General features: G+C 44.0%; 1 protein-coding gene across 2 annotated transcripts; it reads right to left on the bottom strand.

The window, feature by feature from the left end:
• LOC306826648 (arylsulfatase I-like) lies at positions 1-7,630 on the bottom strand. 2 transcript variants are annotated; one of them, XM_079348104.1, is made up of 11 exons: positions 6,987-7,630; positions 6,470-6,609; positions 5,820-5,969; positions 5,356-5,430; positions 4,931-5,105; positions 3,808-4,044; positions 3,541-3,687; positions 2,546-2,693; positions 1,256-1,878; positions 707-1,170; positions 1-538 (listed from the first exon to the last, which is right to left on the bottom strand). In XM_079348104.1, the coding sequence occupies exons 1-10, from the start codon at positions 7,200-7,202 to the stop codon at positions 751-753; spliced, it is 2,331 nt and encodes a 776-aa protein (XP_079204230.1). In that variant the 5' UTR covers positions 7,203-7,630; the 3' UTR covers positions 1-538; positions 707-750. The 2 variants fall into 2 exon arrangements, with proteins under 2 accessions (XP_079204230.1, XP_079204229.1); XM_079348103.1 differs by having other exon boundaries at positions 1-1,170.
• Positions 7,631-12,193: the final 4,563 nt, after the last annotated feature.

The raw sequence follows: 12,193 nt of genomic DNA, 5'->3' as shown, positions 1-12,193 counted from the left end.
TCTTTTTTTTTTTTTATAGATGAGCTTCTCGAGCCGTTCAGGTCGCGTCACCATAAAACCAGACGACATTAAAAGTTTGAGTCAAAATGACCAAACCGTCCTGGAGCTCCTGAAAAACTACAAATAGGAAACTCTAAAAGGGATACAAACTGGATGGTGTCTCAAAAACAACAACAACAACAACAACAACAACATAAAGATGGCGGATGCCTTTCACATATCTCTGAGTTTAAGATAAGATGTGCACATTTATCCCTCCCACACACACACACGCACGCACACACACACACACACACACACACACACACACACACACACAAACAGCTTTTCAGGCAGCTGTTGTGAAGTCACGCTCAGGTTGTTTCGGGATGGAAGTCGGTGTGGCACTAAAGGTCAGGACTGAATTCTCTGAGTTGAATTGAGATTTCCCTCCTTCCAGCACACACACCCGTCTCTGTCACTGCTCCTGGCTCCTCTTGTGTTTGACGGAGAGCGAAGTAAGTCCATCATAAGAACCGCAGCGTTTTCTCGCTCCTCGCTCTAAGGAAGCAGGAAAGGAGGGACGAGTCCTCCGACTCTTCTTGAAAACAATTTCAACTTAATTTTTGAAGAGGAAAAAAAAAAAACGAGGACCGCTGAAGGACATCAAAACAAAAACCAAAGAAAAACTAAATGTGGCGAAAAGGTTCGTAAAGAAGAAAAAAACAAAGCAGACATTTCAGCTTCATTTCGGCATCTTCGACCGTCCGCTCAGATCCGGTTGGAAATCATCCGGGTGTTCAGTTTCAGAAAGAACGACTGCAGCTTGCACAGATTGCACTTCTTCTTCTTCTTCCTCTTGTTCCGTCCTTTTTTATAAACTCCGTGATATTTATCCTCCTCGTCCTCGTCCTCCTCGTCCACCCACGGCACCCAGGCTCCCTCGTGCAGATCCGGGTCGGCTCGCGGGTCGTCGGGCGGAAAGTAAACTGGAACGGCTGTTTGGTTGTAGTGAACGAGTCTGGCCAGCAGCTGCTGGACGACGTCCGGTCTCTGGTCTGCCAGGTCCCGCCGCTCGCACGGGTCGGCCGTGATGTTGAACAACCAGACGTTTTTGTGGGCGGAGGTTTTGAAGAACGTGGTTTGGGCGCGTTCGAGGTTCCACCACGGACCGGGGAGAGTGGAAAGTACCTGAGGATTAAAAAAAGCGTCCAATCATTTACGAGCGTTGGCGAAAGAGAAACAAGCAGGAAGAGACGCAGAGAATAAAACACACCTGCGGGGGAACCCAGTCTCCATGACCCGGGTCTCCTGTGAGCAGCTTCCAGTCTCGGACTCTGATGGCCGCCTGGACTGACGTGTCCCACGCCGGCTGGGACGGCTGGAGCTTAAACTTGGGTGTTGGGAGGGATTTGGGCAGCAGCGTTTCCTGCTCGGACCCGTTCTGGTACTGGGATAACGTCCTCCTGGACTTGGATTTTAAATGTAGCTTTAGCTTAGTCTTAGATTTCTGCGTAGGGAGACTTGACCATGACAGATTCTGGGATCTGATCCGCCTGGATTTGTTCTTCACGTACGGTTTAATCCGAGGCGGGGATTCCGGGAGAGATCTTCCTGAGGCGGACGGAGGGGCGCTGGACTGGGACTTGAGATGCAGTTTGTAGTACTGCGGTTTTTTGTGGTTCTGAGGGAAGACCTTGAGCTTGGTCTTGGTCGTGGGTTTAGGGTTACGTCTGAACTTGGGGAGGGTCTGGAGCTTCAGTTTGGGAGGGGGCTTGGAAGACTTCCTCTGTTTCTTGACCTTCTTCACTTTGAAGGCGGACTTCTGCTTTGGCTTCTGCCTCAGGATCTTCTTCTTCTTCTTTGGTTTCTTCACAGCTGGACCTTTGGATTTGGGTCCTGAGGAGTCAAAGGCAACACGTATGACGTAAACAGTTTATCAGTAACAGACCTCCTTCGATTTTCTTCTTCTTGTTTCCGTCATTTCCGACTCATGCTGAGTAAATACAGGATGTTGTCCGTCATGGAATATGTTTGAACGATCAATCATCTTAAAAATCGCCTCACACAGACGACTGTTTACTGCTTTGACCGAATCAAATCATTCGCAAGTATCAACAGGAAACAACAGGATGATAAATCTTGTACACAAACATGCTTGTTGTGTGTCTCCAGTCACATGTGACTTCCCTTTTCTCGCAGCATTGTTTACGTGCAGCAGTTACCCGACTTCCCACACACACTCTAAACACACGTGAAGCTGAGTGTGCTTGTTTTCCTCTATTCTGATCTCTCTCTTGACTGGTTGGATTTAAGGCTGTTTCTTGGAGCTTAATGCTATCAGTAGCATGCTAACATGCAGGAAGCAGGAATAATGGCTCATTATGATTTTCTGAGGTTTGGCACTAAACACAGAAAAACAGCTGAGGCAGATGTGAGTGCGGCTCGTCTGGGACGTCCGAAGCAGAGAGTTGGAGGGATGAATAAATATATAGAAGACACTTCTTTGTTCGCTCTTTGTCCTTTGACTGGCGGCAGAGCAGAACAGACGGACTTCCTCACTCACCTGCCGTCTCCTCCTCGCTGGCGTCCCACTTCATGTTCTGCACAGACGGTTTGTGCAGAGGGTCGATGTTGTGGAGGATCTCCTGACGAGGCGACTCCTTCCCCTCGCTGATGGTGGGCCACACATCGAAGCCGTCCAGGCCCGGGCTCTGAGAGGGAAACAAACACAGACGCAGAGTTAGGAGAGGTCTGTGCTACGTGTGCCAGGAGGTCGTATAAAACTTGATCAACAGTCCTGCGTTTATGCTGCCAGGAGAAATACTTTTACCACACGGGGATAAATAATAATAAATCTCCTCTGGTAATAAAGGCTATCCGGGATCAGACGTCGTCTTGATTGAGGCCAAGATAGGCGATGAAAAGCGTCTACCGTACGGAGCCAACAAAGCTCTTTGGGGGACGGATTCACTGACATGCCAATAAATCCGATTTACGTCTGAGCCGAAACACAAAGGCTCTGTGCTGCCACTGCTACGAATCAGAGCACTTAACATATCAGCGAACTGATCTACATGATCGTAAATAGAGACAGGTTTACAGAAGCTGTGCAGCGTGAAGAAAAGAGAGACGCAGATAGAGCTGCACGCTCAGCTCGCACCGTGAAACAAACCAACAACAAACTCATGGATGAATTAAAAATAAATAAATAAAAAAATCACTGCTAATCAAATTACGACAAAGTCAACTTTCGCTGCGGCGCATTTTTTGGCAGAAAAGCAAGAAAAATATACACAAGCTACACGCGGAGTTCAGCTGAGAGGTGGCTCGTTTCAGTCGCCTGGGTGGCCTTGACAAGAAATCCCTGCGTCGTCACGTGGTGTTTTTAAGAGAGCGATCAAAAGGTCAGAGAAGGTCGCCTTCTCGACGATATTCAACCTTTACTATCCGGTGTTTCCTGTGAGACTGGGAAGAGAGGCCGACGAGCGTCGAGCAGACGACGAGGAAACAAAACAAAAAAAAGATTGTAGTTAATGATTCATGCAGAGGTCCACTGACCTTGCTGACGTTTCCTCCGGCCAGTCCCACCAGTGTGGGGAACCAGTCGGTGATGTGCAGCAGGTCTTTGGAGACCCGTCTCCTTCGTTTCAACAGAGGGCTGTGAACAAACGCCACGCCACGGACGCCACCTTCCCAATACGTTCCCTGGAAACACAGGAGAAGTCGGTTTTTTTCAGTGATCGCAGTTTGTACCGAAGTCTCCCTCCTCATCACCTCAGCCACATCTGAGGAGAAGATCACGTTCTCCTAACATCGCCGCTCTACCTTTCGCCCTCGTAGCGGCCAGTTGCTGCCTCCAGTGAACGGCTGGGCTCCGTTGTCCGTGGAGAAGACGATGACGCTGTTGCGGTAGAAGCCGTACTTCCTCAGGGCGTAGGTTACGTTTCGAACCGCCTCGTCCACCGTGGACACCATGGCGGCAAACTTTCTCCTGGCCACGTTGGTCATGTCGCGGTACGGATAGATGTAAGACTTCGGAGTCTGCAGAGGAGTGTGAACCGCCTGCAGGGGGAAAACACACACACACACACACACACACACACACACACACACACACACACACAGGAGAGTAAGGCATTGTTTAATTACAAATCTTTCTCTGAAAGAGTCAGAAATCTTCAAGATTTCCCCAAATAAATCTACAAAGAAGGATTCTCAGGGAAGATGTTTGAGAGCAGTGTTTTCATTGGTCCAGAGTGTTAATCTTCAGAGTATGTTCATCTTTAAAGTACAACACATTTTAGGAGCATTAAAGCTGATTTTTGAAGGTCATCGGAGCGAGTTTGGCAGGGTTCAGGTGAGTTGACATTTTTCAACTTGAGCGGAATCATTTGTGTGATTTGATTCAAACTGAAGCAACTGATGTGATTTTTCTTTTTTTTTTTCTTTTGATGTCACAGAGATAAATCAAATGTCACATTTCTGTTTGTGGTGCCGTCGTCAGGGAATCAAACAAATCACATGAACATGGCTGCCTGCAAAAATCCCCAATAAACCAATAAAATGATGGATCATTTTTGGAGTATCATTTATAATTCTGTGTGGCCAGCTTTTAATTAAAAGGGGGGTGGGGTGGGGGGGGGGGGGGGGGGGGGGGGGTGTCTATATTGAGGCCAAGTCTGTGATGCTCATAGACAAACAAACGCTTTAATGTGGTTTCCATGTTTTTGCAACGTTTCTGGTTTCCAACATCCAGACATAAACAAGCCGTCCGGATTCTTTTCTGCAGTTATTTTCCTCCCTGAGTTTGAGCGGCTTTAAGGTAAGCAGAGTGAATACTTTAAACCTTAAATAAAGTCATTGTCACTAACTGAAAGAAGGTCCCACAGATATCTTAATGGCGCGCGTTGTTATAAATTCATTCTGGTGTCAAACTTCAGGGCGGTACCTGGAGCGAGAGCAGCAGGAAGAGCGGCCTCTCCGCGGGGTCGTGCGTCTCCAGGATCTTGCGCGCTCTCTGTGTGAAAAGCGCTGTGGAGTATTTCCCCTCCTGGCCCCATGCCACACCCTCGTCGTCATGGAGATCGTAGCCACACAACCCTGGGCCATCACAGGACCCATAACTGGAGACGCGTGGGAAGAAATGTTAGTCATGATGTTAAAGACACGTAAATCCTCATCAGTCATATTCAGATCATAATTGTAACGATTAAAGGAGCAGTATGTAAGTCTGACACCTAGTGGTCAACACGTGTACTGCAGTCCAAATTCTATTTATTGGAGAGAGCTGTCTCCCGCTGTTTTCGCCTTGATGATCACTTTATCATTTCATTCAGAAGATATTTTACAGACGGGACCTTTAAGGACCTTTACCTGTAGTAATCCACACTTCCTGTTAAAGAGCCGAAGAAACTATCGAAGCCCTTTCTGGTCGGGAGGCAGGCCTTCCTGCGGGGAAAGAAAAGATGACTATGATTACGTCCACGCTTACTCGCCTGCAACAACATCTTTCCTTTTTCTCCTGGAATTTATCGGTGCGTGTTACGATTTGCATTCATTGGAAAAAAGTGTGACGCATGAAGAAGTGTAAGCATCAGTCACATGTTAGCTGATATAATGTGAGTGTGAGAATGCAAAGACAAGATGCAAAACTGCAAAAATATAAAAACTAAAAACAGCGGCAGATAAGAGAGGTTAAATACGAGAGCATTAAAATAATACAAATATTTGTGTTTAAATTGCAGAAGATTTGAAGTGTCGTCGTTTTATTTAAAACTTGACAGTGATTAAGTTCTTCTGCTGTCGTCGGGCAGAATCTGTGGGCGTTAACATCTCACCTGTAGAAGCCCAGGTGCCACTTGCCGACCATGTGTGTGGCGTAGCCGGCCTCCCGCAGCCTCTCGGGCAGAGTGTCCATGTGTGAGGGCAGACAGCTGGGCTGCCTCGGCCTGATGATGGAGTGCTGTAGTCCTGTGTGGATCTGATACCTGCAGGAGGGGGGGAGGAGACGTCACTACACCGTGAGATATTCTGACTGATTCTGCAGGCAGCGGGAGCTCCACACACACACACACACACACACACACACACACACACACACACACACACACACACACACACACACACACACACACACACACACACACACACACACACACACACACATCCGCCCATCCCCCGTCACCCCTGTAACACCTCTGCCACATTCATATTGAAGGCGAAACGTCACAGGAAGGTGAAATGTCGGCCTGAATCAGGATCACTTCAAAGTTGTCAAATGTTCAATACTCTCCTAAAAGTTTAAAAGAAAAAAAATCTATTTCATTTGATTGATCAATATTGAAAAGTACTGAAGCTCCAACGTGCGAAGAAGAGAGGAGCTGTCCTTTTGTTGTCGCTTTAAAGTTTAAAAACCTGATATTGTGTCGACCCGAGGTGTCGACAGCAGTCGGGTGGATAAACACAAAAGTAGTGACGCGCTCTGTACCTGCCCGTGATGAGCTGGCTGCGTGACGGCGTGCAGATCGGCTGAACGTAGTAGTTCTCCAGAGTCACACCTTCGGCCGCCAGTTTGTCCAGAGTGGGAGTCTTGATGGTCGGGTTGTGGTAGCCGATGTCGTTGAAGCCCTGATTAAGAAACACGGAGGCATGAAGGGAGAATTTAATTCGTCGTCAGGGCAACCGTGTGTGTGTGTGTGTGTGTGTGTGTGAGGTCGGTGCTCTCAGAGAAGAAAAATAAACTCGGTGGACTCCTTCTCACAGACGGGATCCAAAAAAAATACTCGCATCACTTAAGGCAAATTCATTTAGGAGCGATAGAAGTGTCTGGAGGGATTTTCTTTCTTTGGATCCTTTCTGAGAGAAGGAGTCCACGTCTGGAGCTTCGTGTTTGGCCTCGCAGTACGTGTAAATGTCTCTATTACTGTCTAGGATGAGTGAGAAGCTCGAGTCCCATCAGCTGTGTTGTTGTCGGTGCTGTGTTTACATCTTTTGGACTGACTCGCCTGGTCGTCTGTGAGGATGAACACGATGTGCGGCTGCTTCTGCTTCTGCTTCTGCTTCTGCTGCTGCTGTTCTGTCCCTGCATCCTTCAGCGTGTTTCTGTCACTCGGCTCCTGGACCTGGACCTGGACCTGGTCTGGTTCGGATCGGTTAGCTGAAAAGCCGTCCAGGCTGAAGAAAACACTCAGCACAGTCAGAGCCACGGCAGCAGGGCGCATCTTCTCTGCAAGGAGCCCTGCGAGGAAAAAAACCCCACAAGAAAGTCATAAACTGAACAATAGAGCCGGAACCTTCTACGGACAAAACAGCAGAAGAGTGGCGCTGTTAAATGTTTGAGTCAGCACAAATTCACAAAAGCACGCTATCGTTGGTGGACTTACTGCAGAGCATAAAACCACATTTGAGTTGGATGTGCCAACTTGGCTGTAAGTGCAATCTGAAACAACTCCATCTGGTTCAGCTAAAACTCCGAGGAGGCCTTTTTTTTTTTTTTTTCCCTCAACATTTTAAAATCTTTGGAGCTGAATAAACGACGTATAAAAAAGGGACGACATTATTAGTGACGCCTGAGAGAGCAGAAACACAACCATTTCACTTTTCTCACTTTTTTATGGTTCTTTAAAGTCACTCTGTACGGTGGCTGGGAAGTGCAAATGTGTGTTTTATCATAGAGTGGAGATATGAATGGACGACGGAGGCTCCTCGACAGCCGCCGCCATGTTGGACGTCCTGTCTCGAGCTAACCTTGAGTCTGTTCACAGAAGACGTCATGTCCTTCATTTATTAACACGTTTACGAAGCGTTCTGATATATCTGCTGCTGTGTTTCATGTTTTCATGAAATAGGAGCGTAGATGTCGTGATAATCAGTTTTTGAATGTAACCTCAGGCTCCTCACTACAGGATCAGGATCTGGTGTAAGGAGAGAAGCACAGTGTCGACAAGGACTCGAGTATTTCTAAGTGCCTGAATATTTCTGTCGTTTGTTGTTGACCTCTGACTTTGATTTCCCTTTAACATTGTTTTTTTTTTTCTGCTAATTTGCCATAAAGTGCATATTTTAGCAGCCGGGAGAAAACGACATATTTACAGGCACATAAAAATGTACATGAAAACATGAGCATGGACACTTAAGTCCACACAAACGAGAGAAGACCCTGAAAGACTGCATTAAAGAGACACTGACTCATCCGTCTGGGATTTCAACCATTAAACAAATGATTCAAAATCACACTCACAAGTTGTGATCTTAGGACTGACCCAGAAACATTAAATATACCAAAACATAGAAAAGGACGTCGAGTACTGAACGATGACATTCAGACGGATGTTTTTTGTTTGTTAAAAATATCTTTCATAATGTCTGTTTGTCATGTTGATTCAGCACTGATTGATTTAATTTGACTAGAAGTGACGTATTTAGTTATAAACCTGATATTATTATTATTATCATTAATGATATCGTCTGAGTTCAAAGCTACGGCACTGTTTAAAACTCCTCTGCATCAGATTTCACTGGTGGTGTTGTTGTTTTTTTTTACTGTCTTTAACTCATTATTCCCACAGAGAAGCTGGAGACGCAGCACGCAATGGAAAAAAAAAAGAAAGAAGAAGAAGCAGATTGTGTAAATCTGTCTAATCTAAAACATGTTTACGGACGTTTTGAAGTCAAGAGTTTTTTCCAAACGAAGCGTGCAGTGTGGATCTTTGTCTGTAAACTCAGACAGTCTGAGTGGTCACAAAGATGATGACTTTTACTGGATGTCTGAGCTGGTTTCCCATTAGGTGACACACACACACACACACACACACACACACACACACCTTCCCCGCTCTTTTCCTGTGACAGCATGGTAAGTATTTAGTTCAGGCTATGCAAGCAAAGACTGTGTGTGTGTGTGTGTGTGTGTGTGTGTGTGTGTGTGTGTGTGTGTGTGTGTGTCCGTCCCTTAAATGTGTTTCAATGATACCTGGTTAAAGTTACATTTATATTTATATCAGGTTTTATTTTGATTTCCAGAATGTATTACTGGTGTGGATTTTGGTCTTTTCAGTTACTATTAAAGACAACAGAATGAGGAAATATAGAAATGTATATAAATAATAAAATAGAAATAATAGAATAAGTAGCGCAGAGTTGAATATATCAAGCAGGTTATTGAATAAACATATATGATCAATATTTACATCATGTGATATCACAGCTTCCTCCTGGTGCCTCTGAGCAAACATCCCCATGATGTTTTTGAAAGCAGCATTTTTTTTTTCCTTTTATATTTTCCTCTCCTCTCACATCCATCCAGCTGTGATTTTATTTCTACAAAAAAAACAAAAAAAAACAAAAGGCCTTAATCAATACCTCGATGTTGGATCAATGGGAGTGATCGGCTCTTCTTCTCCTCCTCCTCTTCACTTCATTCCTCTTCCTCTCCTCTTCCTCTCACACAAAGTTTAGTTTGAGGAAAGTTTGCAGGAGACGCCGCATGTCCTCAAGTTTCCACAAAAAAAACCTTCCTTCTTCTCAGGCTGAGCGTCCGCACTTCCAATGAAATACGAGCGAACGTCAAGCCGCGCGCAGAGCAACGCGGACACTTCCGGTCTGACATGTCAAAATAAAATAAAAAATGAGTACCGGTGAAAACCGGCTGAAGGCTTGAAGTTATCCATTTATCTGCAACATTTTTCTTAAAATAAAGCAAACGGATGCGTTATATTATTGATTTGATAAAAAAATAAATAACAGAAGTAAAATTTTACAGTGGTTCACAATTTATTCATTTGCTAGTCTAGTTCGTTTCCACATGTCATTCAGCTATAGACTATACTAGATTTAAATATACCGAACAGTTTGTTATCTGTGCCCATTTCTCAGTGCAGTCTATTTCTAACTAGTTTTAACATCCAAGAATAGATCGATTGAACTTGTTCATTTTGTCCTTTGGCTCTGTGCACGTCCAGCTGTTTTTACAAATGTTCCTTCGCACCCTTTTCATCTAAATTTAAACATGTTGTAGTAGCCTTGAAAGTAATGCAAAAATCAAGCAACTCCATTGAGAAGCCTTTGTTGTTATTTCTGTCCAAACATTAGCGTGTTATTTTGAAGGACACTTTGCCTGACATCCGCAGGTCTTGTTTTGATTTGTGTTGCTTGACAAGGAGGAAAAAGGTGGCAGAGCTTCCCCACTCTTCAACGTTACTGTGACCAAAGGATCCTTTGATATGTTTCTCTCATCTTAATGATCACGTGATCGTACCTGAGTCCACTCTGTGAGTGTGCAGAACATCACTCGAGGCGGTGTGACTGCAGGCTGGACTGTTTAACAGGCACAGGAGCCAGCTGGCACTCCGCAGAAAACCAGGAATTTCTCTCTTTACGCAACAAACTGCGGCTGCAAAACGCTGCATCAAGTCAGTGCAGAGAGAAACCAGGGTGAGACAGGAAGCAGGTCACATGGATCAAGTAGGCTAATAAAGGCTGCTATTAATGATTGTATGTGACATGGAGTGTGCTGCTGCAGCAGATTTGAAAAGATGAAGAATGGTCATCAACAAACTGTGAACAAGAGGAAAATACTGTCTGCACCATTATGAGGAGGTTTAACATTTGATTTGATTGATCCATAGGACTGGAAGTGTGCAGAAGCCCTATGAAAATGAATCATGGTGTCATGGTGTTTTATTTGTAGACCAATGGCTGCATTTTTCACTCGTATACCAAAATCTTTCAGACCTGAATATGCACAGGATGGTCGACCGGGTGCATCTAAACTATCAATAACATATCAGGCATTTTTGATTTTCTTCTAATGAAAGCACTTCTTCTTCTTCTCCTTCTTCAGGTTTTTACTACTTCTTATTGTGTTACTGATTCAACAAGTCTCTATATTTGAAGGTTGGTCTGGACAGCAGTGGGACCCTTTGCTGGTCTTGGGGAGCCTCCACGGCTGGTGACGCTCCAAGTTTCCAACAAACAAAGCAGCGATGGAGGTGGTGTGTGATTTATTAAAGCCTGATTCACTGGCAGTGAGCATTCATGCAGGAATGCTGCCAGACAGTGTTGTAGCTCCTCTCGACAAGAAACGGCTGCTCAAACCGTACTGAAAACACACCTTTTTAAACACACGTCGTTTCTTATCCTAAACAATGCTTTATGTTAATTTACCAATTATTGTCAGAACCACCAAATCCAGCTTATTCCAGCAACAGACTTGTACTCATGTTTGATTCTTTGTAGCTGTGTCACAGATTCATGTGTCTCATTGAATTTTTCTGCACCCAGTGTAATCTCTCTCTTTCCTTTTAATCTTTTTATTCACACAAAAGCTCTTCTTGGTGTTCAAATTAGTATCCTCTTTAAACTCGATGATACTTGCATATGATTGAACTTTATTTCTAAGGGACCACGTGCAATTAAAACGTAAACATTCGATGCATTACACCAGAGTTAGCCATATGATTTTTTTAAGGAAATGTGTCCAAATAAAAACATGAAAAAAAGTTTGTCCACAAGGAAGAAAAACACCTGCAAACTGTGACAAGAAAAATGTGGTCTGTGGACTTTAAACTAGGGGGCGCTACTGTTTTGGTAATACATGTAAAATATCAAATAAACTGTAAAAACTATTCATCATAACAATGGGTCGTTGAGAAATGAATTTATAAAAGTAAATGTTCATGGCTGTTAATGTGAAATAAAAACCCATAAATTGACTTTGAAAATCTTCTGATAAATTTCAGATCTATTTTGAAAAATACTTTAACTTTTAATAGGCCTACCTTCATTCTTCTTCCCATTCCCCTTCAGTTCCAATGACATTTGGCTTTGATTTGAAAAGGTGAGGACTTCAAAATAAAATATATAGACGGAAATTTGATGAATACAAACACAAGATAAGAAAATTGATGGCAGTATTTGCTTTTGTTGTCAATTACAAAAGTACAAATCCATTTTTGTCCAAGCAACAGAATTACATGTTTCTTCCCATGTTATAACTACAACAGAAATATATTCAATATATATATATATATATTCGAAATATGTTCTTTCAAAATGTGTCTTTGGTCCATTTTTATTCCAATAACTAATCACAGAAAGTGTTTTTCATTTTATTATTCGTGCCACTCTTCAATAATAAAAAAAAAAAAACCTCAACAAAACTACATTTCCCATGCTGCATTTCGAGGGGGGCGTCGTCGACAGGCATCGCTGA

This window comes from Symphodus melops, assembly GCF_947650265.1.
Source record: "Symphodus melops genome assembly, chromosome: 7".
Taxonomy (NCBI): Eukaryota; Metazoa; Chordata; class Actinopteri; order Labriformes; family Labridae; genus Symphodus; species Symphodus melops.
This window is presented reverse-complemented; position numbering and strand designations above follow the sequence as displayed.